Raw genomic sequence first — 24,866 nt, 5'->3', positions numbered from 1 at the left:
GTGCAGTCTCTGGCTCCGTATGACGTCCCCATCGCAAGATGGCAGCGCCTATCGCAGGGGCTACTTTGGGATCACTTTCGTAAACATGTGAGCAGATGGAGACGCGTCGTCCATCTTTATATACAAGCAGTGGGTAAAACTAGCATATCATAAGTCTACTACAAATATGCACAGAGATGTATCTGTGTGTGTTTGGATGCACAGGGATCTATGGGGTCTTTGAATAATCTCTCTAGTCTCTAGTTTAGAAAAAAAGATTATTCGGGTTTAAAGAAAAACAACTGTGACGTCACATTTGGTGTTGATCGGTTCGGATGAGTCTGTTTCATATTTAGTTAAAACAGCAGGTTTAAGCCTGTAAAGTTATAAATAAATTACACATCATACCTGGCATAAGCATTTTAACGTTACTGGTCATTAAATCAATATTTACTTTCATCCTCGCACAGGTCTCAGACTCAGTCCACTCCTGGGTCAAAGCACGGGTCAGTATTTCAATCTGAGTTTGACCTGAACTGATCAGTTCCCAGAAAAGAGCTTAAACTGGGAAAACCTGTGATTTAACAAACAGGCAACACGGTCATTGACTATAAAGTGCTTTACTTATACTGCTGCGATTACAACAGCTTATTTGCCTTCATCCTTTTTGGTAGAGTCAGACACCCACGGTGTCTACTCGCTCTCACACTGTCGGATCAGTGACGGGCCATTATGTGAATTTAGGGTTCAGAGGTGTCGAAGGCTGTCACAAAAAACAAAAGTCTGTTGGCTTTTTCATTTAAGTTCTTTTACATTTTATAAATACAGGATGCTCATTTTCACAGCTGAAGCTGAAACATGTTTGCCTGGACCTGTGGGTACATGCAGAACTCTGACCTGCTGCAGGACCTGTCCATGCAGAACTCTGACCTGCTGCAGGACCTGTACATGCAGAACTCTGACCTGCTGCAGGACCTGTACATGCAGAACTCTGACCTGCTGCAGGACCTGTACATGCAGAACTCTGACCTGCTGCAGGACCTGTCCATGCAGAACTCTGACCTGCTGCAGGACCTGTACATGCAGAACTCTGACCTGCTGCAGGACCTGTACATGCAGAACTCTGACCTGCTGCAGGACCTGTACATGCAGAACTCTGACCTGCTGCAGGACCTGTACATGCAGAACTCTGACCTGCTGCAGGACCTGTACATGCAGAACTCTGACCTGCTGCAGGACCTGTACATGCAGAACTCTGACCTGCTGCAGGACCTGTACATGCAGAACTCTGACCTGCTGCAGGACGCTGTTTTAGATAAAGTAAAATGCAGCAGGAGTTCAGACTGAAGCCGGCACATGGTCAGTGTTTTTAAAGCCACGGAGCTAAACAAGACGTTTGCAGGTTTAGCTGATTTCCTGCAGTGAAGCTCAGATGAACAAGAGGTTTGTGACCGACACAGAGTTAAAAGATGACTCGACTTTAAAGTTCGTCAGTGCTGCTGAAACTAAATGGCTCCTGTAGTGAAAGAGACGCACACTGACGATGCTCGTTTAATTTACCTCTGAGCTCTCCAGAAACAGCAGGACGTCCGGGTCCTTCAGCAGGATGGGATGCTTCACCGTTCTCATCAGATACCTGAAACAGAGACAGGAACTCGTTTAAAGAAAATGTAGGATTTGTAATGAAGACAGACATGATCTCTTGATATCACATTAGAGTTTCAGTGAAAGTTCTGTTTATTGTGGTGTGTTGGCTCGACTGTGCACCATGCTTGCAAAAATGAAAAATACATTTTTTTTTATTTTGCTGATGTCACAAACATAAACTTCCTCAATCTTTAAAGAGTCTCAGACGTGTGTAGAAAGCTGCTGTGATTAAAGATGCCGCCTCCTGTTTCAGCCTGAAACCACAGAATTATATAAACTCAATCTTAAATCAAAATTTAATGAACAAATATTTAAATCACGTGTCTTTCGTTGACCATCCTGTCAATCAAACACCATCAGTAAAGGCCAGCAGCGTGGCAGCCCCGCCCACTTCTTCAGTATTAAAACAATAACATAATTGCAGGACATAGACTGCTTATACAGTATATTAGTGAATATAGTTAACAGTCTCCTTTTACATATTTTAAACGTTTCTTTGTCCTTCATCAGATTATTGACTCCCTTATTTACTCATATTGAATATTTTCATTATGTATCGATCTGCAGATTCTTTCATAATTAATCATTTAACCTACAAAATGATTTTTTAAAGAAGAGCTCATCATTATTTTATTTTATTTGTTTGTATTATATTAGAAGAGATTTTATGTGGGACCCGGCGGGTGGGAAAAAATAGGCCTTAATGTTTATTAAATCTCTGAAGACTCGGCTGTCCACAGCCGCCTTTATTAAACTATTTTAATATATTTATTTTAATAACTATTCTAATTATTTATATCTGCACTGTTACTTTTATTCTGATATTTAACTATCTTCTTAAATGTTTGCTTCTGTTTTAACTCTATAAGTTACACTTTGCTTTTTAATGTTGTGTTTTCAAATGTCTTGTGTGCAGCACTTTGAATTGTCTTGTTCCTGAAATGTGTAAATAAACTCGCCTCAATGAACTCGCTCAATGAATAAATACAACTTTCAATATAAAAAAGCTCGTCACAATTTTCAGAGCCAAAAATGACATCACGGCGTATTTTTTATGGTCGTAAATAAAAAAGAAAAGCAGCGAAACCTCGTGTTTAAGACGTCGGAAAGATAAAATGTTAATATGTTTGTTTAAAAACAAGCAGAAACAATTAATTAATTAATTTTCTCTTAGATGGATTTATGGTTTCTGCTGGAAAGTGAAATGTTTGTTTTACTTCTTCAAAGGAAATAAATGAACCAGGTGAATGTTTAACTCGTTCATTAAATTAGAACAACACAATAAGGAAAAATCATTATCTCATCAATTTGTGCCAAAACCTAATTATTATTGAATCTCGTTTCTAACAATAAACACTTTTAAAAAGCAGCTTATGAGCAACTGACACTAATTCTGAGATGCCGGACTGTCCATGAATGCACCACAGAGGATGGATAAAAAATAAAATCAGGAATTAGAACTAAAAACCTGCTGCATGATTTATTTGCCTGCATCTGTATTTTCCTCGTCGTACCTCTCGAGCGCCGACCTCCTCTTCTCCACAAAGTCGTTGGACGACTGGTCCTCCTTCCCCACCTTCACCTTGGTCATCCCTGCAGGCGAGGAGACGCTCGTTAACATACCTGATCAGCACTCGTGACGAGCACGGACGCAGGTAATTAACATAACACACACTGAGAGGGAGCATCTGTCAGCGCTGACAGCTTACAGAGCAAACTGTGCGCACGCTGTTCAAATATTTATTATGCTTTAAAATGTGATGTTTGTTTCCTTTATGGTGGAGGAAGATGTTAACATAAAACACCGAACGGTCGTTAGGCAACATTCAGATGCAGGACTTCAAAGGATGAAAGTTTAACCATAAAAATCGACTCTTAATATTCGATTATCAGGTTATTATTACTTATGCATGATTGTAAAAGCAGCATGTTTCTGTTGGAGCTGGTTGAGCTTTTCTGTTAAATACAGCCACTAATCATTTTGTGCATTGTGGATAAATCTGCTGATTATTTTCTCCGTTCATCCGTTAATTGTTTGGATTGTAAACATCCAAAAATATTTACAAATATGTGTCACAACCGCCCACAGCAAAAAAAAAAGCTGCAAATCCTCCCGTCAGCTGGAAACAGAATCAAACGTGTCCACATGAAAAATGACTTCAACGATCAGTTTCTGCCAAGCTAAGGGCGTTAATGTAACTGGCATAAAAAGAAACACTTAACAAGTATTAGTTCCTGAAACTTCTGACGTGCAGCCGAGGGAGGGTGTAGCAGTGGACTTACTTACCCACAATGCTTTTCTCCGGTGCCGGGGGGACGATGTAGCCTACATGCAGGTATTTAGAGGCCAGTTTACTGTGCAGACCCAGAAAGTCACTGAAACGCCTTTTTACTGAAAACTCATTCGTCTTAAACAAAGACATGGAGGTCTGGACGAGAGAGAGGGAGAGAGAGAGAGAGAGAGAGAGAGAGAGAGAGAGAGAGAGAGAGAGAGAGAGAGGGAGAGAGACAGAGAGAGAGAGAGAGAGAGGGAGAGAGACAGAGAGAGAGAGAGAGAGAGAGGGAGAGAGAGTCAAAATACACGTCAAATACATTTTCCTCAAACATGGTTTCTGTCCAGCTCCACCGGCCGATCTCGACTGTACACACTCTGGCTTCTAAAGACCGCCTCGGGGGTATTTTGGCTTCACTTTTGTACAATGAGAGCAGATGGAGACGTTTCATTCATCTTTATATACAGTCACTGGACGAGAGAGAGTGGGGCTGGAGAAGTTAGCGAGTTATCAGCTAATGCTCGTAGCGTCTGTAATTCCCTGTAACTATGATTCTTATAGGGATGCTAATTTGGACCAGTAACAGCTTTTAAACCAAATGCATGTTGGGAAAAATTGACCAATACATATTTCAGGATGCACTGGTAGCGACCTGTCAATCACAGGTAGCCCCGCCCCTAAACCCTCCCCTGCTTCCTGGTCTGTGTGACTCTAAATGGGAGCATCAGTGACTAAATGAACATCATGCTATTGAAGAAGAAGCTAGAGACTGAGACCATAAACTCTTTAGGAACATGTTTACTGAGGGAATACATCAGGAGAGGAGGAGGAGCATGTTCTCATAGACTCATCGCCCCCTGCTGGCCATTAGAGAGAATGCAGGTTTACGGCACTTCAGCACTGGCTTCACTTTTGAACCCAAGAGGCTACGTCCACTTTTATACACACTCTGTGTTGTCTTAGGACCAACATGTCTTGTCCTTAAATATCTGGTGAATTAATGTTCTTCTTTTCACACTGCTACACCAACAACACGAACAGATAAAGATGGATAAATATCTCACCTTTGTTGTGACTTTGTAGGCCATGTACGCGTTCATCCCATCCCCTGGAACACACACACACACACACACACACACACACACACACACACACACACAGTCAGTGTATTTTCTCCTTGTTTAAACAGTATAAACACTCTAAACAGATAAATAGAAGAACCGGTGCTTGCAAGAGGAAACACTGGGCTCAGATCTCAAACTGGTTCAACTGGTTACTTGTTTTTTCTTGGAGCAAATCGCTTCAACTGTTTTATTTACTGTGTTTCTTCATGACCCTGTTCATATTTACACAGAGGGACTGTTGAGCTCAGGCGAAGACATGAACGTCTGCAGCGCCTGATGTTAAAGTCCTGAACGGTCAGCTCACATTAGTGATTATTTTTAGCTCAAACAGATAAATGATCCGTTTTTTCTGCACACTACATTTGCTTTATGTCCTGTTCTGTCACATTTAACCCTGCAGGGGGCACTAGCAGGGCTTCAGTCCATCAATGAAGCAGGAGCACAAGTTGGATTTAGCAGGTCTACTCTGCATCTTATCTCATCACTGTCAGAGTTTCTGCAGACAGATCGTCTACAAAGACAGAAAAGCTGATTTAAATCTTCCCTTTCAACAAAGAGAGAGGGGTATGATGGGAAATGTAGTCTTAGTTTGTGGAAAAAGAAGCACTGACTGACATTATCCCTTGTAAAAAAGTAAAGTTTTAGAATTGCTCCAGTAGATTGCTTCAGCCGACAGCCGTGAAACAGGCTGTAATGGCTGCAACATAAATCATTGGGTGCCTGATCAAAGCGCGTCCACTGACAGGCTCAGATTGTTATTCTCAGTGTATGACAACATTACAGAAAGGATCCTACAGAGATAGACCTTTTTGTTACAGAGGAAGATGCTTATTATGAAGCAGAAACAGACGTTACATCGCTCTCTGCACACACACCAGACTCCATTTACAAAATCTGTATTTTTACCTTGCAGAACACAGGAGCTGTTTGTCCATGACAGTTAACGTTTGTAAGTTTGTTTGTGTTAGTTTGTTTGCGTTATTGTGTGTTTTAAGTTTGTCTAACACACAATGACTCAAAAAAACGAACTGGTTGTGACAGCTGTGGACAAGAAGCTCCTTGAAAGGAGCAATGTAACAGCTGTTTCTGGTTTTAAAAAAAGCATCTCACTTTTAAAAGAAGGTCTATATCTGGAAAAGGAAAGTATGAAAATATTTAAATATTACTGAAAAAATTAATTTACTATGAAATCCAGATTAATCCAGGATATTCCAGGAATGAGAGAGCGTGAAATTTTGTTTTACTCACCGACTTTCTCGGGGTCAGACACCGATATGTGCATGTCGATTGAATCGCCGCCCTCCTCCTCTTCCATCTACAGAAACAGGAAGAAAAAACTCAAAAAGACCAAAACGACCTGAACAGGTGAGTTACTGTAAGGGTCCTGTGCGACAGTCAAGTGGTGTGTGTGAGTGAGTGAGTGTGAGAGTGAAGTGACCTCGTCGAAGGAGGAGTGTGTGAACATGTCGTCGTGGGCGTGGCCGATGCGAGGGGTGATGACGGAGATGGGCGGGGTGATGGGGGTGATGGCGGGTGAGGGGCCGTCTGACAGCAGGACGTCTCTCTCTGGACTGTCCAACGACACCTCCTCTGTGGCCTCTGCAACAAACACAGAGACAGAATCGATAGGTGTGTAGTCGGCAAGAAATAATGCATCACAAACGTTTCATACGAGATGTTAATGTCGCAGTGTAAACTGAGGCAGTGTTTCTGTCTAGTTGGAAGAAGTATTTATCGCCCAGGAGGAGATTTAAGATGAGAGAAACACATTTTTTAGAGTTAGAGAGACGACGACAAACATTTAAACTAACATCAGCTGCCGTCTTTCCTGCCTCGCTTAAAATAAGCGGTTGTAGTTTTGTCCACAGCGCTTTTTAATTAATCTAAAATATGTTACTCATCTGTGTTTGGCCACATGTTCTTCATTTAAAGCAAGCAGACACGTCTGGTGTTGAAAAATAAAGGCAAAGTGGATGTGCCAAAAATTGCAGTTCCTCTGGTGTCCACTTGAGGCTGTCTCCAGCAGTGAGTCAGTCCCCATAGAGCCCCATGTTAAACTTTACAGCAGAAATAAACATGTTTACAGCCTGGTACAAAAAACAGTTTGGGTCTCTATAGCTCATTTCTCTCTTCATGACAACTGTACGGGGAGAATCTTTATACAACTCACCTGTTTACATTATATTAAGGCTTAGAGTGATGCAGCATTAGGGGCGTGGCCTCTTGTGACAGGTGGGAGCTGCTAGCTGTCACCTCAGCTAATTCAGTCAACGAACCTCCCACCCGTGTTGTTGATGCCTTTTGGGGATTTTCATGCAGATTATTTACAGTAATGCTTTTAGTCTCAAAGAGAACTCTGTCATCAGGAGCAGGGCTGCACGATCTCAGCCACAATGATGATCACATTATTTATCGGGGGACCGGTGTTTCGGTTTAACGAGCGACTCCCTCTGTTTTAGCGTAACGACAGGCAGCGTTCAAAAAACACGACTGGGCGTTGGTCTCCTACACGACACGTCTGCACAAACAACACTTCAAAGACGTAACAGAGAAGTATACTTTGAGCTCATAATGAAAAACAACAAAGGCATTCACGAGGACGGCTACGTGTTCTCTCTGTAACCACGACAACCACAGACACATTTGGCTGAAAGTCACCAGTTAACATGGTCACTCGTTGAACCAAGACACCGGCCTCTGTTGTTTACTCTTCCACTCTAAACTTCCTCTGAGAGGTCGGCGCTCATCACATGACTTGCCGGCTCCCTTAAAAGTTCAGCCCAAGCCTCTCCATCGCCCCGTGGGGGAGGGGCTGTTAGTTTAGTGAGCGCTTGATTTGATATGCAGCAGAGTTTTCTACGGGCGGAGCCTTTTAAAAGCCAATATCACCGTCAGTCACGTTTATTTAATCGTGAGAAGACTAAATCACGATCTGGATTAATATTCGATTAATTGTGCCGCCCTCAGGGAGAGTAAGAAAACTGATTAGATCAAACTGATGCAGCAGAATGACTTATTTTTCCAATGCGTTTGATGATGCAACTCATCAGAGATTAGGGTGTTATCCTAGCAGCGGCTAATGTAGCCTGGAGCTTCCAGCCTGCAGCAAAGACAAGCAGTGGAGTAAAGAATAAGCTCATTCTGTCTCCACAGCAAGAGAAGTGTTTCTCTTTCACATACACAGAAGGAACGACGTATTGGCCCAACCTTAGTGAGTGAGGGACTGTGTGTGTCTGCCTGTGTGGTAGCATGTGTGTGAAGGTGAGCGGCTGTGTACCTGCGAACAGGTCCTCTGGATCATCATCGAACAGTGATTCCTTTTTGGGTCCGTTTGAGTTGGTGCTGATATCCAGAGCAGGTAGACTGGCTGGTTCTGACTGTGAACACACACACACACACACACACACACACACACACGTCAGGAAAAAAACTAACCTGGTAAAAACTTTCTGTTCGTCGAATGAAGGTCTGATTACAATGTCTGACTATGTTGCAAACATACATCTCTAGAGGTCTGGTAGTACGACCCTCATGAATATAAAAGTTTACATGAAGGGTCATTCCAATATTATTTTCTTATTTTTTTTTTTTACATATTTTGCGTATAAATTACCAAAAGGGACAAAAAGTTTTGGAATTGTTAGTTACAGAAAGGATCCCGACAGAGAGAGACCTTTCTGTTACAGAGGAAGGTGATTGTTTTAACCACAGACAGACGTTACATCGCTCTCTGCGAAACCACCAGACTGCATCGATAAAAAAACAATTCTACCTTGTGGGACACAACAGTTGTTTGTCCACTACTGTTTACATTTGTTAGTTTGTTTGCATTATTGTGTAACTTTGCTGCTTTACATAGTTTGCTCAGATCCAATGCAGTATTTGTACAACACACAATAACCGAGCAGTCAGGCGGCTGTAGATGAGCAACACCAACATGTTCTGAGAAGTAAAATTGCTCTTTTTTTCAATGGAGTCTGGTGGCTTTGAAGAGAGCGACAAAACTGCTGTTTGTGGTTTAAAAAGTCTCTTTACAAGAAGTTGGATCATTTCCTCTGTTGTACTTAGCAGTCATAAAGATCCCAAAGTAAACTAAAGTAGGGCCCAGGTTTAAGGTCAAGCTGAAACAGCATTTGGAGAGTATCTAGCTTCCGTATCGTGACGTATTTCCGACTGAAACAGGACGTGCAGGCGGGACATATCATGAGAGGGATTTGATTTGATCGTTGAGAAGTGGGCGTAGACAGACGTTCTCCACAGCGCAGTAGCTAGCTAACTGACCGAGCGTTCTTGGTGTTCTGCGGCTAAATGTTGCAGATTGATTGACAGGTGGATGTCGTGATACTATTGGTTGGTCCTAGCTTACACAAACCCACGTGATATTTTGTTTTACAGGAAGATGATCTGATTTTGATATAAGAATACGAAGAAATGGATTTTCTGTATTTTTTTGGGCCTTTATTGTCAGATAGATCAACAATATTACCGGGGATGAGATCTTTCACCTCGACTCTAAAAATGCCTGAATTACACTGTTAAAATTCAACACGGACTTGAAAGTGGAAGCACAGCAGCGACCACATCTGTACAGTATCTGTGCAGACTCAACATATTCCAGAGAAAGAAGAAGAAAGAGAAAAGCCTCCAGCAGCGTGTGTCATCCATCCTGCTGCACCGCACAGCTTCCTGCCTGCCAGCCAGGAGGAAGCCAGCTGCTCCACAAACACTGAAGGTAAAACTGACGAGGGATCAGCTGCAGCTCGGTCACTGCTACTTCCTGGGAATCAGACGGCCTCACACCTCAGATCAGTTATGAGTGTCTGATGCTTGTAAACGACCTCTGAGAGAGTTCAGGGTTATTGCTCTGAGGTAGCAGCACAAATATTACAGATAAAAAACAGAGAAAATGATATCTCAGTGAAGCACAGCGAGCCTGCAGGTTTTATTCCAATTAAACGAAACATCCTACTTTCCATCTCCTGCAACAACTTCTGCTAAAGTGCCCTTCAGCAAGGCACAACCCCCCCAGCAGGTAAACACAGCCGGCTCCGAACACACAAACTCTACAGGAAGGAAACAAAAATCCAACTTCAAACACTTTGAGTTTTCTCTCCGACACAGAATCGTGCATCTGATGACGTCATGCTTTGCGGGTGTATTGATGAGGGCCAATAGGAGTGGAGCTTCAAATGTTGTCTGCTGATGTCACTTTATCTATAAACCTTACTTATTCACCTGTAAGTTTTGCACCCAAAGGTTACAGGTGAATCTCAGAGAAATAAAAACCCTGGATTCAGCTGGAAACGTTTAGTGCCAGCCGTGCACATTTGCATGTTTTTCCACTACCTGTTTTCTCTTTGCAACTTCTACTAATTTAAATATTTGATACCCTTCTGCTCAAGCTGGGTCTCAAAAGGCTCAAAAGGAATTAAAAAGTTATCAGACCCTCCGTAAGCTTCGTGCCACTGCAGCTTCATTTGTCGGTCACGTGTAGATATGATGTCTGAGTGACACATTTGATCGACCTGAAACCAGCGTATCGCTGCGGGCCGAGGGGAGGTCGAGCAATCAGCCTAAAGGGAAACGCACGAGTTATAAACCAAAGGAGGAGAATCCTTCAGAGCAGCCGCTGACAGTTACTGCATCACATGTGCAAATAGTGTCGCAACTTTTTAACACTAACAAGAGCACAGCTGTTTCTATGAACGTTTCATTCATCTGATTCCAAACACGCTCTCTCTTTCTTTCTTTACACACCTGGAAAATAAATGAAAGGAACTAAAAGAAAAACTTATTTTGATTAATAAAATCCCAAATGATCCAAATATTTACTCCGTCTCATATCTTAGTTACAGGTCTTCCTTTTGGCGATAAGTTCTTTCCACACCAAATTGTGACGACAATATGAATTAATTATCTGTGTCAATTACATTTTTATTAATAACTACAAAAACAGATTGTGAATCTGTCATATTTAATGTTTAGAGCTTGAAGACAAAGTTAAAGCAAACGTGTTTCAAGTTTTCAACACGTTGAACTAATAACACATTAAATCATCATGGAACAGTCTGGTGTGTGATTTGCATGTTCACCCTGCAGCAGAATAAAAAGGTTCTGCAGCTGAAGGACGGTTGCTGAGCTTAAGGACGAGTTCCCTTTTTCAGTTCATAAAACAGAATCATAGTTTGAGAAATTCATTGAACCTTGACCTAAATGTGTCCTGTTTGACAGCTACATCATTTTAAATACACACGAGCTGCAAACGTTTCAGGCTGAAACTTTGGCCTTCACGCCTGTGAAACTCAACTTTCTGGTTGAATCTGCAGGCAGCGAGTTTTCTGTGGTCATCAGCAACATGACAACTTCACCTGCTGCTCCAAAAACACATCTGAGCACAGCTGGAGGGGAGGAGGAAGGAAAGGAGGTGGAGGAGGAGGAGGAGGAGGAGGAGGAGGAAGGGGAAGAGGAGGAGAAAGATGGAGAGATTTTAGCTGAGCAGATAAAAAAAGGAGGATGGGGGGAGAGTGGAGGGAAAGGAGAGGAAATGAGTGATGATAACGAGGAGCTTCCTCCCTCCTTACTCAGCAGACACACAGAGATGTGTCAGAGGAAACACACACACAGACAGACACACACACACACACAGACACACAGACACACACACACACACACACACAGACACACAGTCATCACATTCATTCATAACCAACATGCTTATAAACTGTCGACACTCAAAACAGCAGCCCTGACAGAGTTAAAGTTCTGACTCCGATCTGATGAACAAAAAGTTCACAAATAAAACTGCTGAACAAATGATGAGGGACGTGTTTGATGAGGGCCGTGTTTGATGAGGGCCGTGTTTGATGAGGGACGTGTTCAAAGGACCCCCGCAAAAAGAAATGTTGGGACTCCAATGAAAAAAAAGTACATCGCCAGGTAAGAGGTCTTTACAATGATGTCACGGTGCACTGACAGGCCCTGGAGTACACCTGAAGTATTTGACTGAAGCCTGTCGAGTTAATGCAGCAAAATGAGAGCGTAAGGCTTTACTAAGCCACAGCAGTGCTTTGAGCTAAATGCTAATAGCATGCTAACAAGCTATGATGTTTACTTTGTTCACCGTCTTTGTTTAGCTTAGTTGCGTGTAAATATTTGCTAATTAGCAGTAAACATAAAGAACAGCTGAGGCTGATGGGAATGTTCTGCAGGTATTCAAAGTATAATCCAAAGTATTACAGAGGTTTGTATTTAATGTTCATGTGTGAAGGGACAAGTATGTTGTCTACACAGCAGTGCATGTATGGCCAAAGCCTGACTGCAATGCCAGCCTCTCTTTTAAAATACATGAAAACTAAAATACACAGAAGCTTCCACACAGACTCACCAAACCTCATTCAAAAAATACACAACAAACTGCACAAATTCAAACAATAAATACACATTAAGAACAAAAAACTTCACAATGATAGAGAGCGATCAATACAAGACATAAACTGTAAAACAATAAACCACCATGAGCCAGAGGGCACAGGTCAATCATTCGTAAAGGCCTGAGTCTCGGTGTGACTGAAGTTAGATGTTGTTCAGGCAAACAGAACTGCACACTGACGACAATGTTTGCACCTGCAGGCGTTTGGCTTTAAAAAAACATGAAGAAGAGACGCTACCATCACGAGCAAAAGTGAAGCCAAACCCTCTCTGTCGCCCCCTGCTGACTGGCTGCAGTATAGCTCATAAAGCCCGCCTCCTCCATGTTAACAGATGGGACATGAGTCAAACTATAAAATCAAAATACACGTCAAATACATTTTTCTGTCATTATAGTTAGTTCTTATCATGCTGATTTATGTCACAGTGTTTATTTTTCTCACAAGTTTATTTTTAATTAGTTATTTGATGCTATAAAAAGGGGGCGTGACCTCATGATTGACAGCTCTGTTGACAAATGGGGCTCCTGCAGCGTTCTGTTCCCGAGTAGCAGAGTAGAGGAGGAACGGCGAGAGGAGACGTAACTAACACTAACACTACAGTCATTGAACTTTCCATAAGCGTGAATATCTGCTTCAGACCGACACAAGAAGCTGTTCTGCTGCAGACTGAGCCCACCTGAGGGCTCCAACACGCCAAGGACACCTGAGGGCTCCAACACGCCAAGGACACCTGAGGGCTCCAACACGCCAAGGACACAAGGTAAAGGTGTGTGTCGGGTCGAGGAAGGGGCGGGGCGTCAATACCTGTGAGATAATCACTAAAGTAGGTGTGAATAATCCTCTGGGGACCATGAACGCGTGTGTAAAATTTGATGGAAATGCAGAAAATCGTTGTTGAGATGTTTCAGTCAGGACAGACGTAGTGATCCATCAACCAGACACTGCTGTCTTTGTAGCTGCTAGCCTAGCATGGCTAATCATTCTGCAGGAAATAACTGTGTGAAAAGGGAACATGAGGACACGGCGGAGGAAATCCATGTCAGAGCTGAAAGATGCTGACACTGAAAACACAGAAGAAGAAGCAACTGTAATCAGGGGGCATCCAAGGTTTGAGTTTTAATTTGTAGAGATAAAAGTCGAATACATTTCAAGATGATTTCAAAGACTAAGAGTCGGCTTCACCTTCCTGCAAACTGAGGAGGAGTCAGAGGTTACAAAACACTCTGGTTACACCAGTCCACCTTAAACAGACTGTGTGTGTGTGTGTGTGTGTGTGTGTGTGTTTAACATCCTTCATCTGTTTATTGGTGCTTGTGAAGCAGCGCGTAAGGGCCATGAAAACACAGGGGAAGTGGATGACACACACACACACACACACACACACACACACACACACACACACACACACACACACAGGTCATTGAAGAGTGCTGTTGTGACACTCAAGGAAGACAATCATCACCAGGAATGAAATCCAGAGTGCTGACATGACAGAAGCAGGAAAAGAGGCCTCTGTGCGTGTGCGTGTGTGTGTGTGTGTGTGTGTGTGTGTGTTACTGAAGTTACAACACAGCAAATACTAAACTGTTTTCATACACAGATTTTATGTGGTACAGAGGTCTCACTCCTTCTCCAATCTGTTTGCCTCCCTCATATCTAACAGAGGAATTCTGGTAATAATGAACTCCAGCTCGATTTTTACTTTGGAGTCTAAATGTTTTACAGCCGGACAAAGTTTTGTAGTTTTTGTACCTGTACTGGACTAGTTTTAGTACGTCCTATAAAAGTTCTTGATGTTTCCACTGACAGATTGTTATTCTAAGTGTCTGACAGCATCACAGAAAGGATCCCTGCAGAAAGAGACCTTTTATTTTTTTTAACCAGACAGCCGTTACATCGCTCTATCCAAAGCGCCAAACTCTATTGAAAAAATCACAGATTTTAGCTCACAGAGCACAGGAGTCGCTGGTCAATGGCTGCCTCGATTGCTCTGTAATGTTGTGTTATTTTGGTGCTTTGAATGGTTAGTTTGGATCCAGTAGTATTTTTGTAACACACAAATTAAACAAAAAACAACAAGTAACTCCCATAGAGGGAAGAACCCAGAAAACAATCTCATTTAAGATGCTGGAATCAGAAAATGTCTTCAAAAAAAGAACTCAAACTAATGAATTGATTATCATAAATGTAGGTCATTAATTTAAAATTCAATCGATTAATGTATTAATCATAACAGTATTCTTTACACAGCATGAGCTCCTGCACTATACTTGGTGATGACCTGACCTGAGAAGTGTTGTGTTCACTTCCTGCATGTTTATCACAGCGTGTTTTATGACAGATGTTTGAGTTTTCTTCTATTTGTTTGTCTAATGTTATTAATTTGCTCTTGCACAAGAATCGAGTCACATTTCTTGTGTCAACATGATTATTTAGGCAAAAAAGTTCCTAAAACAAGGTGCCATGATTGTCCCTCAAACATGTTTCTGATTCTTGTCAATTCTCCAAAAACAAATCTGTGGCTGTACCAGGAAGTAAAATCTGCACAAAAAAAGTGTTCATTTCATAACTGAATCAGCTTTAGTTGAGCACAGGAGGTTCTCAAACTCTCCTCAAAAGAAAGGCAATTAAATTAACACAGTTTGCTGCACATAGACAATTTTGAAGGCCCTATTCTGTCCACTTTCATAGAACTTTTAGTTTTACAAAGCCAAGGACTCTTACAGACATGATGTCAGACTTCAGACTGTGTAATAAAGGCAGGGGATTAAACGCCATTCAGCTTTCTTTGCAGTTTATTGTGTTGTTCTTTTTGAATCTGTAGTTTGTTGTTGTATTTGCTTTTTTCTGTTTTCCATTCAATTACGATTTAAAATGTTAATTACAAAAGAACAATTCAACCCCGATAACTGCCTTTAATTGGTTCAAATACACAAAAGCAAAAACACAACAATAAGACACTTTAATCTGCTTAACTTCACTGTTTTCCTTTTCCGTTTTCCAGTCGGCCCTGAATGCATCACGCACACCTTTGTGACCGTCACCTGACGAAGCGCAAACACACCTACTCTGCGTTTTCCTCTGCACAGATATGACCCTCCTCGGCTCCTGTAACTGTCGCTTTGAAGGCCACCGTTAGTGCTGTTACATTCAGCGATTAAACGGCTGATTTGCTGAATGATGACAAAGCACTGATGAATAAAACAGAATCTTCCACATAGACAAACCAAACCTCATTCAAAAATTAACACTTTTAAATGTCTCCCCTCTGACTGCTCCCCCTGCTCTAAGTTTACATCTGTTGTCAGCTGGAAGCATCACGCCCTGCCTGCCACAGCTCCCCTCGGCCTCCCTTCATCACCACCTCCTCCTCCTCCTCACCTCCTGTGTGGCGGCCGGCTTTGGGAACAGGTCCTCTCCGTCCTTCAGCTCCTTGAAGTCGCTGTGCTGCGGTGGAGGGTCCCTGGCTGTGTCCGCCATGTTTGCGTCGTTCCTGCGGTTTATGGTGATGATAGCTAACAGCTAGCTAACAGACACACACCGACAGACAGAGAAAACAGTCGACTGACAGGGAGAGGGGAGGAGAGGGGGAGCGGGGAGTCAGGAGGTTTTCCCAGCTCTGTCATGTGACTAACAGGAGTCCTGATGGGAGCCAGAGAGGAGGAGAATATAAAGAGTTCTCACTCTGCAGCGCTTTTCTCTTGGCGTTTCCGCATTCAGATTACTTACCTTACCTTACCTTACTTACCTTCTACTTCAAGGTTGAAAACTTGACCTTAGGAGAAGTTTACAAATGTACACAAATAACATCACGTTGTCCCCCCACCCCACCCCCGGAAAGCTTTCGATACGTCTGATTTTTTGTCTTTTTGGGGATTTTACTGAAAACACAGAAAATAACTTAGCTTTTCAAAAGCTTTCTTTAACTGTAAATTTCACTCTTTTATAGGTTTTAAAAAATAGCTTGGTATTTTTTTAAGAATGAAACTATAAAAGTAAAGAAAAATAAAGTCAAATTTTGTTCATAAATAAGGTTAAAATGATAAGTTAGGTTATGTTAAAGGTTAGGTTAAATATAATTGATTTCAAAAAGGGTCAAGTTTTAGAAATTAATACATAGTTTGGATACCCTGAGTGCTTCTTTTGAACAATTATTTGGTCAATTTAATTTTTAAATAAGTATTTATTTAGCGTGTTATTGCCACTTGTACTTAGTCAGCGGATTGGATACTTTTTCAAACAATGCAAAACAATCTATAAATCTTATCTTTTTTTCCAATTAATTATTCATTTTTATACTGGGAAGTTAAATTATTCAGCTTTCCGTCTGGTTCACACTGACTTTTGTCTTTTGATATTCCCCTCATGTTGCGGTCAATAAAGTTTTTAGAGAAAAAAAGGATCTTCCTTTATAGACGATCTTTGTGACGACACGCCATCATTTCCGTGTCGTTAGCAAATCGCTGGCGGTAACTGTAAATACAAGTTAAACAACCGCCAACATCGCTTAAATATTTCGCCAAGGTACATTTTAAACGTTATTTGTGACAAAACTTACCGATGGACTTGTTGTCTAGCAGTTCAGCTAATGAACTGTGTGCATGTTAGCTCTGTCGGGACGGAAAACCAAACCTTGGCATGGAAGCTAACGGGGTGACAGCTAGCATGGCGTCAGAAGAAGAGCATCAAGTCAAACATCGAACCCAGGAGGAGAAGGACCTGGAACTAGCGTTAGCAAACATGACGGTGGAAGGTAACAGTAGATTTATTACTTAATGAGACCGTTTTAACTTCTTTCTTTTAATTTAACGGAAAACCATAGACAGGCTAATAGCTAATGAGAAGTGAGTTGGACCAGATAGCTTTCAGATTCCTCGAAATGTAAGAGGAAGTCAGTCATTTCGCAGACACGATGCTTCTGCTTTGTGATGAAAACGGGGTGCTGAACACTTACATAATTAATAGAACATTAATTCAGTCACATTTAGTGGTTTAAAGTTTATGATAGTTTATGTTGACGATTCTGTTACTTTCAGAAGTCCAGGAATGTTTTTCTTCTGTATTTTTCTGTCGTAACTTCTGTTCTTTTATTCCTTGTTTTTCCTTATATTGGTTAGCACCACATAAAGAGCTGAAAAGAAGAAAATACAGCTATTATTGAAATTCTTTTTATTAATAATAATAATAATGTAAGAATATTATACCATGCAGCTTTATAAATTCCCTGCCAGATCACACACACTGTATGAACAACAAAGCACAATACATTTAACGCAGTTCAAAACATACTGTGAAATTTTCACATAAAAATGTACATTGCATTAAATTATCTCAGCCAGCGATCAGTAGTCAAAAACATCATTACCATCTTTCAGACCAATTTTATAAATAATCAGCTGAGGCATTTAGCAGTGTGATGACATAAGAGAAACAGTTCGGTGTGTTCGTATCAAGGGAACCAGCGGAAAAACTACGTAAATTAAATTACCCAAATTCACACAGGTTGAATGTTTTTCTACTCTAGTGAAATTTGCATGACAAATGGTTATCAGTGTTGATATTCACCTGACGTCCTGATGTTGCATCAGAAATGTTCAGACCAAACTCCATTCAAAAAACAAGCAGTTGTTTTCTTATCGTCTTGCAGACAGACCTGCTAAGGCATGAGTTCAGCCTCTCTACAAACCTGCCTCCTGATGTAGTTCTCTCAGCATCCTCTCAGCCTGTTTATTGTCATTAAATCTCAGTAACATCGGTTTGTTTTGGCTTCATCGCGCTGTAGTGAGACAGATCTCAGCCCACGTGTGACTTGCTAGATACAGTGAAACTGCCACTCAGCAGAGACAGACGGACAGGCGCTCCACAGCCGAGACAGAACGCCGGTAGTTGGTGTCTATCAGAGAAATCCTGGTACTGATCCGAGCTAACAGCTCATCACACTGGGCACTGGTCAGCCTCAAGGAGCTGGAAGCAGCAGGAGAGTTCATCAGACACAGCTCAGGAGGAGGAGGAGGCATTAACCGAGCGGTGTGAGACTTATGGAATATGTTACTGTATGAAGCCAGGAAGGATGGAGTTTAGTTTTATGACATATCTGGATTCTGGAAGGGCAAATATTCTAATTGGAAAGAACACAAATGACCCAGCAGTGAAACCTGCCCAAGGAAGGAGTTTTGGTCTGAACCAGCTTTAGACATGTGTTGAAAAGAAAAGAGGCTCAGTCTCGTCAGTGAGGAGGACTGAAGCCCTTTAAATAATATTTCTGTGACAGTAAAACGCCCGTGATCCGGCTGGACTCTCAAACTATATGATGCTGCCTTTTTTATCTCCAAAAACCACGACACCCATGTGCCTCAGTGGCCGATTTTTGTAGAAGAATCTTAAATTATTGGGATGTTTTCTCATGTGGTCTTTGGTTGGTCCCCGTTTTTTACTGACCATCACCTCTTTATTTCAATCTCTTTGTTTTTTAGTTTTTTTTCTCTTTAGTTTACTCGTTTTGTCTCCTTGTTTCCTTTCCTTAGACCTCCTGCAGAGGGCTCAGGCTGTGCAGACGGACAGCAACACAGATGAGTTGGGGGTCAACACAGACCCGGACTGGGAGAGTCAGGTGGCGGCCATGTTGGAGTACAGCTCCACCCTGACGGAGCAGTATGACAGTCTGATGAAGAGGCAGGACGAGGAGGAGGTGGCAAACGAAAAACATCAACAACAACTGGAGAAGAAGAAGGAGGAGGGCATCCGGCAGCACCAGGTGAGACTGACACACACACACACACACACAAACAAACAAACATACAAACACACAGATATACACACTGATTGAATGTAAGAGAAGTGTATTTAACAATCAGACTGTGTTTCAGGCTCTTCTGGACAAACTGGAGTCTCTGCGAGTGAAACTGCAGCTGAACAACTCAAAGGCCACCAGGAAGAACTTCTTAGCCAAGAAACAGGAAATGACCTCAGAGAAGAACAGAGCGGAGGAGGAGAGGAACAGGTAACGAACAAATCAACCAAACAGTGTTTTGAACCTTTGCTTTGTTGTATCCCCCCCTCACCCCATGTCTCTTTAATGTCTAACAAGTGTAAGCGCTCAAAAGGGCGAAGGCTCTCAGTGGATTCAACACAGAGAGAATATACAGGCATGAGGCCGATGCTGTGGCACCAAGGACCTGTCCTTTGGCAGCTCTGGCGTTTTCATCCTCTTCCTTGTGTCTCTTTCACGTCTCTCTCCCACGTCCTCACTGTGAGGAGCTAGTAAGAGCGAAACAGGTGAAGTGAAGGACACTAAGAACTTCTGCTCTGTTTGTTAGAAAACCTTTTTCAGGTTTGTGAAATGTTCAAATAAAAGAAAAAGAAGAAAGACAAAAACACATGTTCAAACTGAAGGTCTCTCTACCCACCCTCACCCTCGTCTCTCCTCTTCCCTCCAGGCTAGCCAAAGAGCTGGAGGAGAACGAGAGGAAGCTGACGGCTCTCACAGAGGAGCAGAGCGAGGAGCAGCGCAGGTGGCAGGAGGAGCTGGAGGAGCTGAGGCAGGAGATGGAGCGGGTCAGGAAGGAGGCGAAGGAGGCCGAGCTGCAGGCCCTGCAGGACGAGATCGCTGCTGTGGAAAAGCAGAGAGACGTCGCCATGGAGCGAATCGAGGCCTGGCTGAGAGAGGTAACGATGTCATCCGGAGGCAGAGCTTTGAGATGTGATTCAGGGGCTGTGATTATGTTTTAACCCCCCAAAATATATATAATAACTATTTAATAACTCAATACATACATCCGCTCTGATTCTGTCGGTCACCTTTCTCAGGTGGGACAATACCTGAGCGCCTTCAGGGTGGAGTTCCCGCAGCAGTACCCCCATGAGAGGCAGAAGTGGGAGAAGAAGGAGGGAGTGGTCCGGAGGAGCCAGGCCGAGCTGCAGAGCCGGTTCCAGGAGGTCCTGCAGCAGCTGCAGCAGGGTCGAGAGTTAGAGTCGCTCCCCAGGATCAACGTGCCGTCTCTGCCGCAGGTGCCCATGGTGAGTCCCGATAAAAACACATTTTTGTCTTTGAACTTTGGTCTCATAGTTTTGTAGTGGACGTACTTTGATCAGCACATTTGCCCCCAAGGATTACGCTGCAGCTGTTACAGCCTGTTTCGCTGCCGCTGGCTAGATGAATCTTCTTCAGCAAATCAAAACTTCTGTACCTAGCTGTAATTTAGACCCCAAAATATGTAAAAATAACTTTTAAACTCTTTCCTTCTTTTCACCCACAGGCCGAGCTGAGATTCAATCAGGTGATGCAGCCTCTGCTCCGCCCCCAGTTCATGCCCCCTCCTCCTCCGAACTCAGTGAACCGACAGCCACATTTTTACCAGCAGCAGTACCAACAGCCCCCCCATCAGCCCCAGTACCGCCACCGCTACCACCACCCACCACCCCAGCACCAGTTCCAACCTCCCCTCCCACCTCAGCACCAACCTCAGCATCAGTTCCAGCCCCACGTGAGAGCCTCAATGAGGTTGACTCCGTCTCCCAGTCTGTCCCCGTCTCCTCCCATTTACCCTGTTGTTCCTTCCCCGCCTCCCTCTGCTGCTGGTGCTGCCCCGTCCTCCGCCCCCGCCGGCAAACTAGACAAGGTCCTGGAGAAGCTCGGGACTCGGTTCCCACAATGCAACAGGGCTCAGCTGACGTCGCTGCTGCAGCAGGTTAAGATCTCCCGTGGCACGCTGGCCGGCATGTCTATGGAGGAGGTCACGGAGCAGGTGGGCCTCAAGTTGGCTCAGAACGAGAGGTCGGCCCCGGGGCCCATCAGCCGACCCGCTCATCCAGGCCCCATCCAGAGACCTGCAGCTTCGTCAGGTGGAGGGCAGGCTGGCGGGGCTCGTAAACTCTGCCTGATGTGTCAGAATCCTGTCGAACCCGAGAGCCGACACCCGCTGAGCTGCTCCCACACCATCCACAAAGACTGCATCCGGGTGTGGCTGCAGTCCAGCAAGAACAACTCCTGCCCCTTCTGCTCGGGGAAGTGACGGAGAGACTCTGATCTGTGCCATCCTTCAAATATTACTGATGTGTTCGAAGCAATGACTGTATATGTAGATGGACAACGCGTCTCCATCTGCTCCCATTGTACTAAATTGATGCCAAAATAGCCCCTGTGATAGGCGCTGCCATCTTGCGATGGTGACGTCATATGGATCCCGCACGCCGGCGTGTTTAACAGCAGAACAGCTTCTTGTGTTGGTCTGAGGTTAAAGTTCACAGGTATGGAAACTTCAATGACTGTAGTGATTGTTTTATTATGTTTCTACTCGCGGATCGTCCTCCGCGCTGCTCACCCGGAACTGATCGGCTGCAGGAGCCGAATTTGTCAACAGAGCTGTCAATCATTGTTTTGACAGCATCAAATAACTAATTAAAAATAAACTTGTCACTTGACACTTGGACATAAATCAGCATGATAAGAACTAACTATAATGACAGAAACCATGTTTGAGAAAAATGTATTTGACGTGTATTTTGATTTTATAGTTCGACTCATGTCCCATCTGTTAACATGGAGGAGGCGGGCTTTATGAGCTATACTGCAGCCAGTCAGCAGGGGGCGACAGAGAGGGTTTGGCTTTTGGAGCTGTCATGTCGGCCATCTTTTTATGCAGTCTATGGTTCGAAGCTGCATGTCTCTGTTTAGAAAAGTTCATTAACAAACGGTCAAAGACTCGGTTGTTTAGGCTGGTAAATAAAGGATCGTATGATTTGTCGTGTTACAGCAGGCCATGCTAGCAACGTGCTAATTATAACACAGTAACATACATGTTCATTTAGGCTCGATATCATTGATACTTTTTCATACCTAAGTTTGAGCATATATTTTTAGTTAACCAAAACCCAATCTATCAAGGCATCAGTGTTTGTTATTGTTTATTATGTTTGTGTTTATTTGTTTATATCTAGAACTATGCCAAAATAAAGTCGTCTAAACTTTGACAAGTTTGGATTTTTATCAGGAAAAAATAATCATCGAATAAATAAAATCACATTAACCAAACTGTCGTGATGATTTGTCAATAAACAAAAAAACAAAACTGAAAATCTTTGGCTCGGGGAGAGAGGATCGTACGCACGATCAAAAAACAAGATTCAAGGTCCAGACAAAAAATAAGGATTCTTTTTATTTATTTAACAACTTCTACTCATGATTAACAATCTGCCGTGTTCTTGCGTTTCCTGGTAAAAACCATGAACCTTCCCTCTGCCCGCCCATCCTATCCCACCTGCCCATATATATACACATCACCCGGAGCTAACTACCAATTCAAAATAAAAGCCTAAATAAATACTCAAATATAAAACAAATGGCCTCAAGCTTGTTATAACTTCTGAAATGAAATAACAAGAAATAAATAAATGACGAAAATGTAAAATAATAAAATTATACAAACAATGTGAATAGCTCCAACACAAACATGTGATGCTAAGTGACTAGCAATGGCACACCAACAGTCAGCATGTTATCATGGGTACGGTTTGCATGTTCGTATGGTGTGCACATGTTCAGCAGGAGAGTATTAACATGTCTACAGCTTTAAGAGACCACTGCAAGAACCTGCTTTTCTCTGGTTTGTTTGTGTAAAATCTATTTTTATTTACTTTTCTTATTAATAGGTAATAATTTAGTTTTTTTACCTTGACATGTTTCGACTGCTGTCTTCCTCAGCAGAGTCTCTGTGACTCTGCTGAGGAAGACGGCAAACTTTGATTGAGAACATAAACTCGTTAGGAAAACGTTCACTGAGGGAATAAATCAAGAGAGAAGGAGGAACATTTTCTCATAAGGTTCTTCACAATCTGTCGCCCCCCGCTGGCCGTTAGGAAGAATGCAGGTTAATGGCGCTTCTGCATTAGCTTCACTTTCAGACCCAGAGCCTCGGCCGCTTCTTATAGACAGTCTGTGGCGAAGATTCGAGAGCAAGGGAATAAAAGAACGTCTCTAATCGCAGACCGTCGGGAATAAACACCTTGTTTTCTCTTTCCAAGAGCGACATGAAGTCCATGGCTGCAGACTGCTGCACTCACAGTACACGTATCACTCTGAGGTCACAAATAAACAGTCAGACGGAGATATCAGCCCATAAACACTCCGAGAAACAACCTATTGCCTTTTAAACACACACACAAACACTCACATTCTCCCTGTGGACATCCCAGTCAGCCTTAATGGGAGCGCTGGGCGGTCGATGTGCGAGGTTAAAGGAGCCGTCGGTTCCCAATAAATATCAAAGCACACACACACACGCACACACACACACACACACACACACACACACACACACACACACACACACAGTGCAGAGTGCTGAAACGTGTCTATTTACAGTCCTGTGTGTGTGAAGTAATGACAGTGTGTGTGTTTCCTGTTTACAGTCTGAACGTCCGTCTTTCCTCTAACAAACTCTCGCTCTCTCTCTCTCAGTTTAAAGGTTAGTCTCTCCGACCGATTTTACAGGCAGCCGTGCCAATAAAAGCCGCCGCTCTCCCGGTAAAGCTGCTGTAATGAATGAAGAAGCTGCAGAAAATAAAGACAAAACGCTGCTGAGGGCGGAGAGGCCGCTGTAGGAAAGGAGAGACTGTGAGGCTCACACTGTGACTGTAAGAGAAAAACAAAAGACACGTTATTAGTGAACATTTTAATCCAAAGGTTCCTGACAAAGAGGTATCACGGTCATTTTAATCCAACAGTGTTTTTTTTACACATTCTGGGGTCTAAATTTCTAATAGGTACAAAAAGTTTTTGAATTCTTCTAGTAGATTGTTTCATCCTGCAGCAGAGAAACAGGCTGTAAAGGCTACAGCATCATCCTTGATGGGTCAAAGTGCGTCCAGTAAAAAGTGTGTGACAACATGACAGAAAGGATCCCTACAGAGAGAGACCTTTCTGTTACAGAGGAAGATGATTGTTTTAACCACACACAGACGTTACATCGCTCTCTGCACACACACCAGACTCCATTCATAAAAACAGTGATTTTACTGTGCAGAACGCAGGAGCTGCTGGTCTACCGCTGGCTCTGATTGGTTAGTTTATGTTTTTGTGTGACTTTGGTGTTTAATATTTTTAAATTACTTTGGATCCAACACAATATGTTTGTAACACACGTTAGCTGTGTCCCAATCCAGTGGCTGCAGCCTTCGAGGGCCGTATTTGAAGGCCGATTGCGTCACAGAAGCGCGTCAAAGGCTGTCCCAATTCGAAGGCTCCTTCAGTTCCGGCTGACAAATGCGTCCTCCATTTCCCCGGCTGCGAAGGATCCATCGGGTGCTTTCTTCGAAACAGCTAGTGTTACACATGTTTAAGAAAACAAAAAGGCAAATTATCTTTAAAATAATAGGTTAACTTAAGCGACATTAGTTATGCTAGCTAGTTAGCCCGC

At 42.9% G+C, this 24,866-nt stretch overlaps 2 protein-coding genes across 2 annotated transcripts in view; one reads left to right on the top strand and one right to left on the bottom strand.

Moving 5' to 3' along the window:
- Nucleotides 1-16,029, bottom strand: part of snx2 (sorting nexin 2) — a 30,250-nt gene extending 14,221 nt beyond the window's left edge. The window contains exons 1-8 of the mRNA XM_069682806.1: nucleotides 15,835-16,029; nucleotides 8,301-8,400; nucleotides 6,462-6,622; nucleotides 6,272-6,338; nucleotides 4,964-5,007; nucleotides 3,914-4,055; nucleotides 3,141-3,219; nucleotides 1,540-1,615 (exon numbers count right to left, since the gene is read on the bottom strand). Coding sequence (XP_069538907.1) covers nucleotides 1,540-1,615; nucleotides 3,141-3,219; nucleotides 3,914-4,055; nucleotides 4,964-5,007; nucleotides 6,272-6,338; nucleotides 6,462-6,622; nucleotides 8,301-8,400; nucleotides 15,835-15,933 — 768 coding nt within the window. The 5' untranslated portion in view covers nucleotides 15,934-16,029. The remainder of the gene's footprint in view (nucleotides 1-1,539; nucleotides 1,616-3,140; nucleotides 3,220-3,913; nucleotides 4,056-4,963; nucleotides 5,008-6,271; nucleotides 6,339-6,461; nucleotides 6,623-8,300; nucleotides 8,401-15,834) is intronic.
- Nucleotides 16,030-16,914: 885 nt separating this feature from the next.
- On the top strand, nucleotides 16,915-22,487 carry rnf214 (ring finger protein 214). Its single transcript, XM_069683119.1, has 6 exons — nucleotides 16,915-17,206; nucleotides 18,978-19,207; nucleotides 19,320-19,453; nucleotides 19,890-20,118; nucleotides 20,260-20,469; nucleotides 20,709-22,487. Exons 1-6 carry the CDS (start codon nucleotides 17,092-17,094, stop codon nucleotides 21,462-21,464), a joined length of 1,674 nt encoding a protein of 557 aa, XP_069539220.1. The 5' UTR covers nucleotides 16,915-17,091; the 3' UTR covers nucleotides 21,465-22,487.
- The last annotated feature ends 2,379 nt before the right edge of the window (nucleotides 22,488-24,866 follow it).

Source organism: Semicossyphus pulcher, unplaced genomic scaffold, assembly GCF_022749685.1.
Source record: "Semicossyphus pulcher isolate SPU_LCO1_2020_fin unplaced genomic scaffold, fSemPul1.0.p SCAF_6, whole genome shotgun sequence".
Taxonomy (NCBI): domain Eukaryota; kingdom Metazoa; phylum Chordata; class Actinopteri; order Labriformes; family Labridae; genus Semicossyphus; species Semicossyphus pulcher.
Note: the sequence above shows the minus strand (reverse complement) of the source record. Positions and strands in the feature narration are given on the sequence as shown.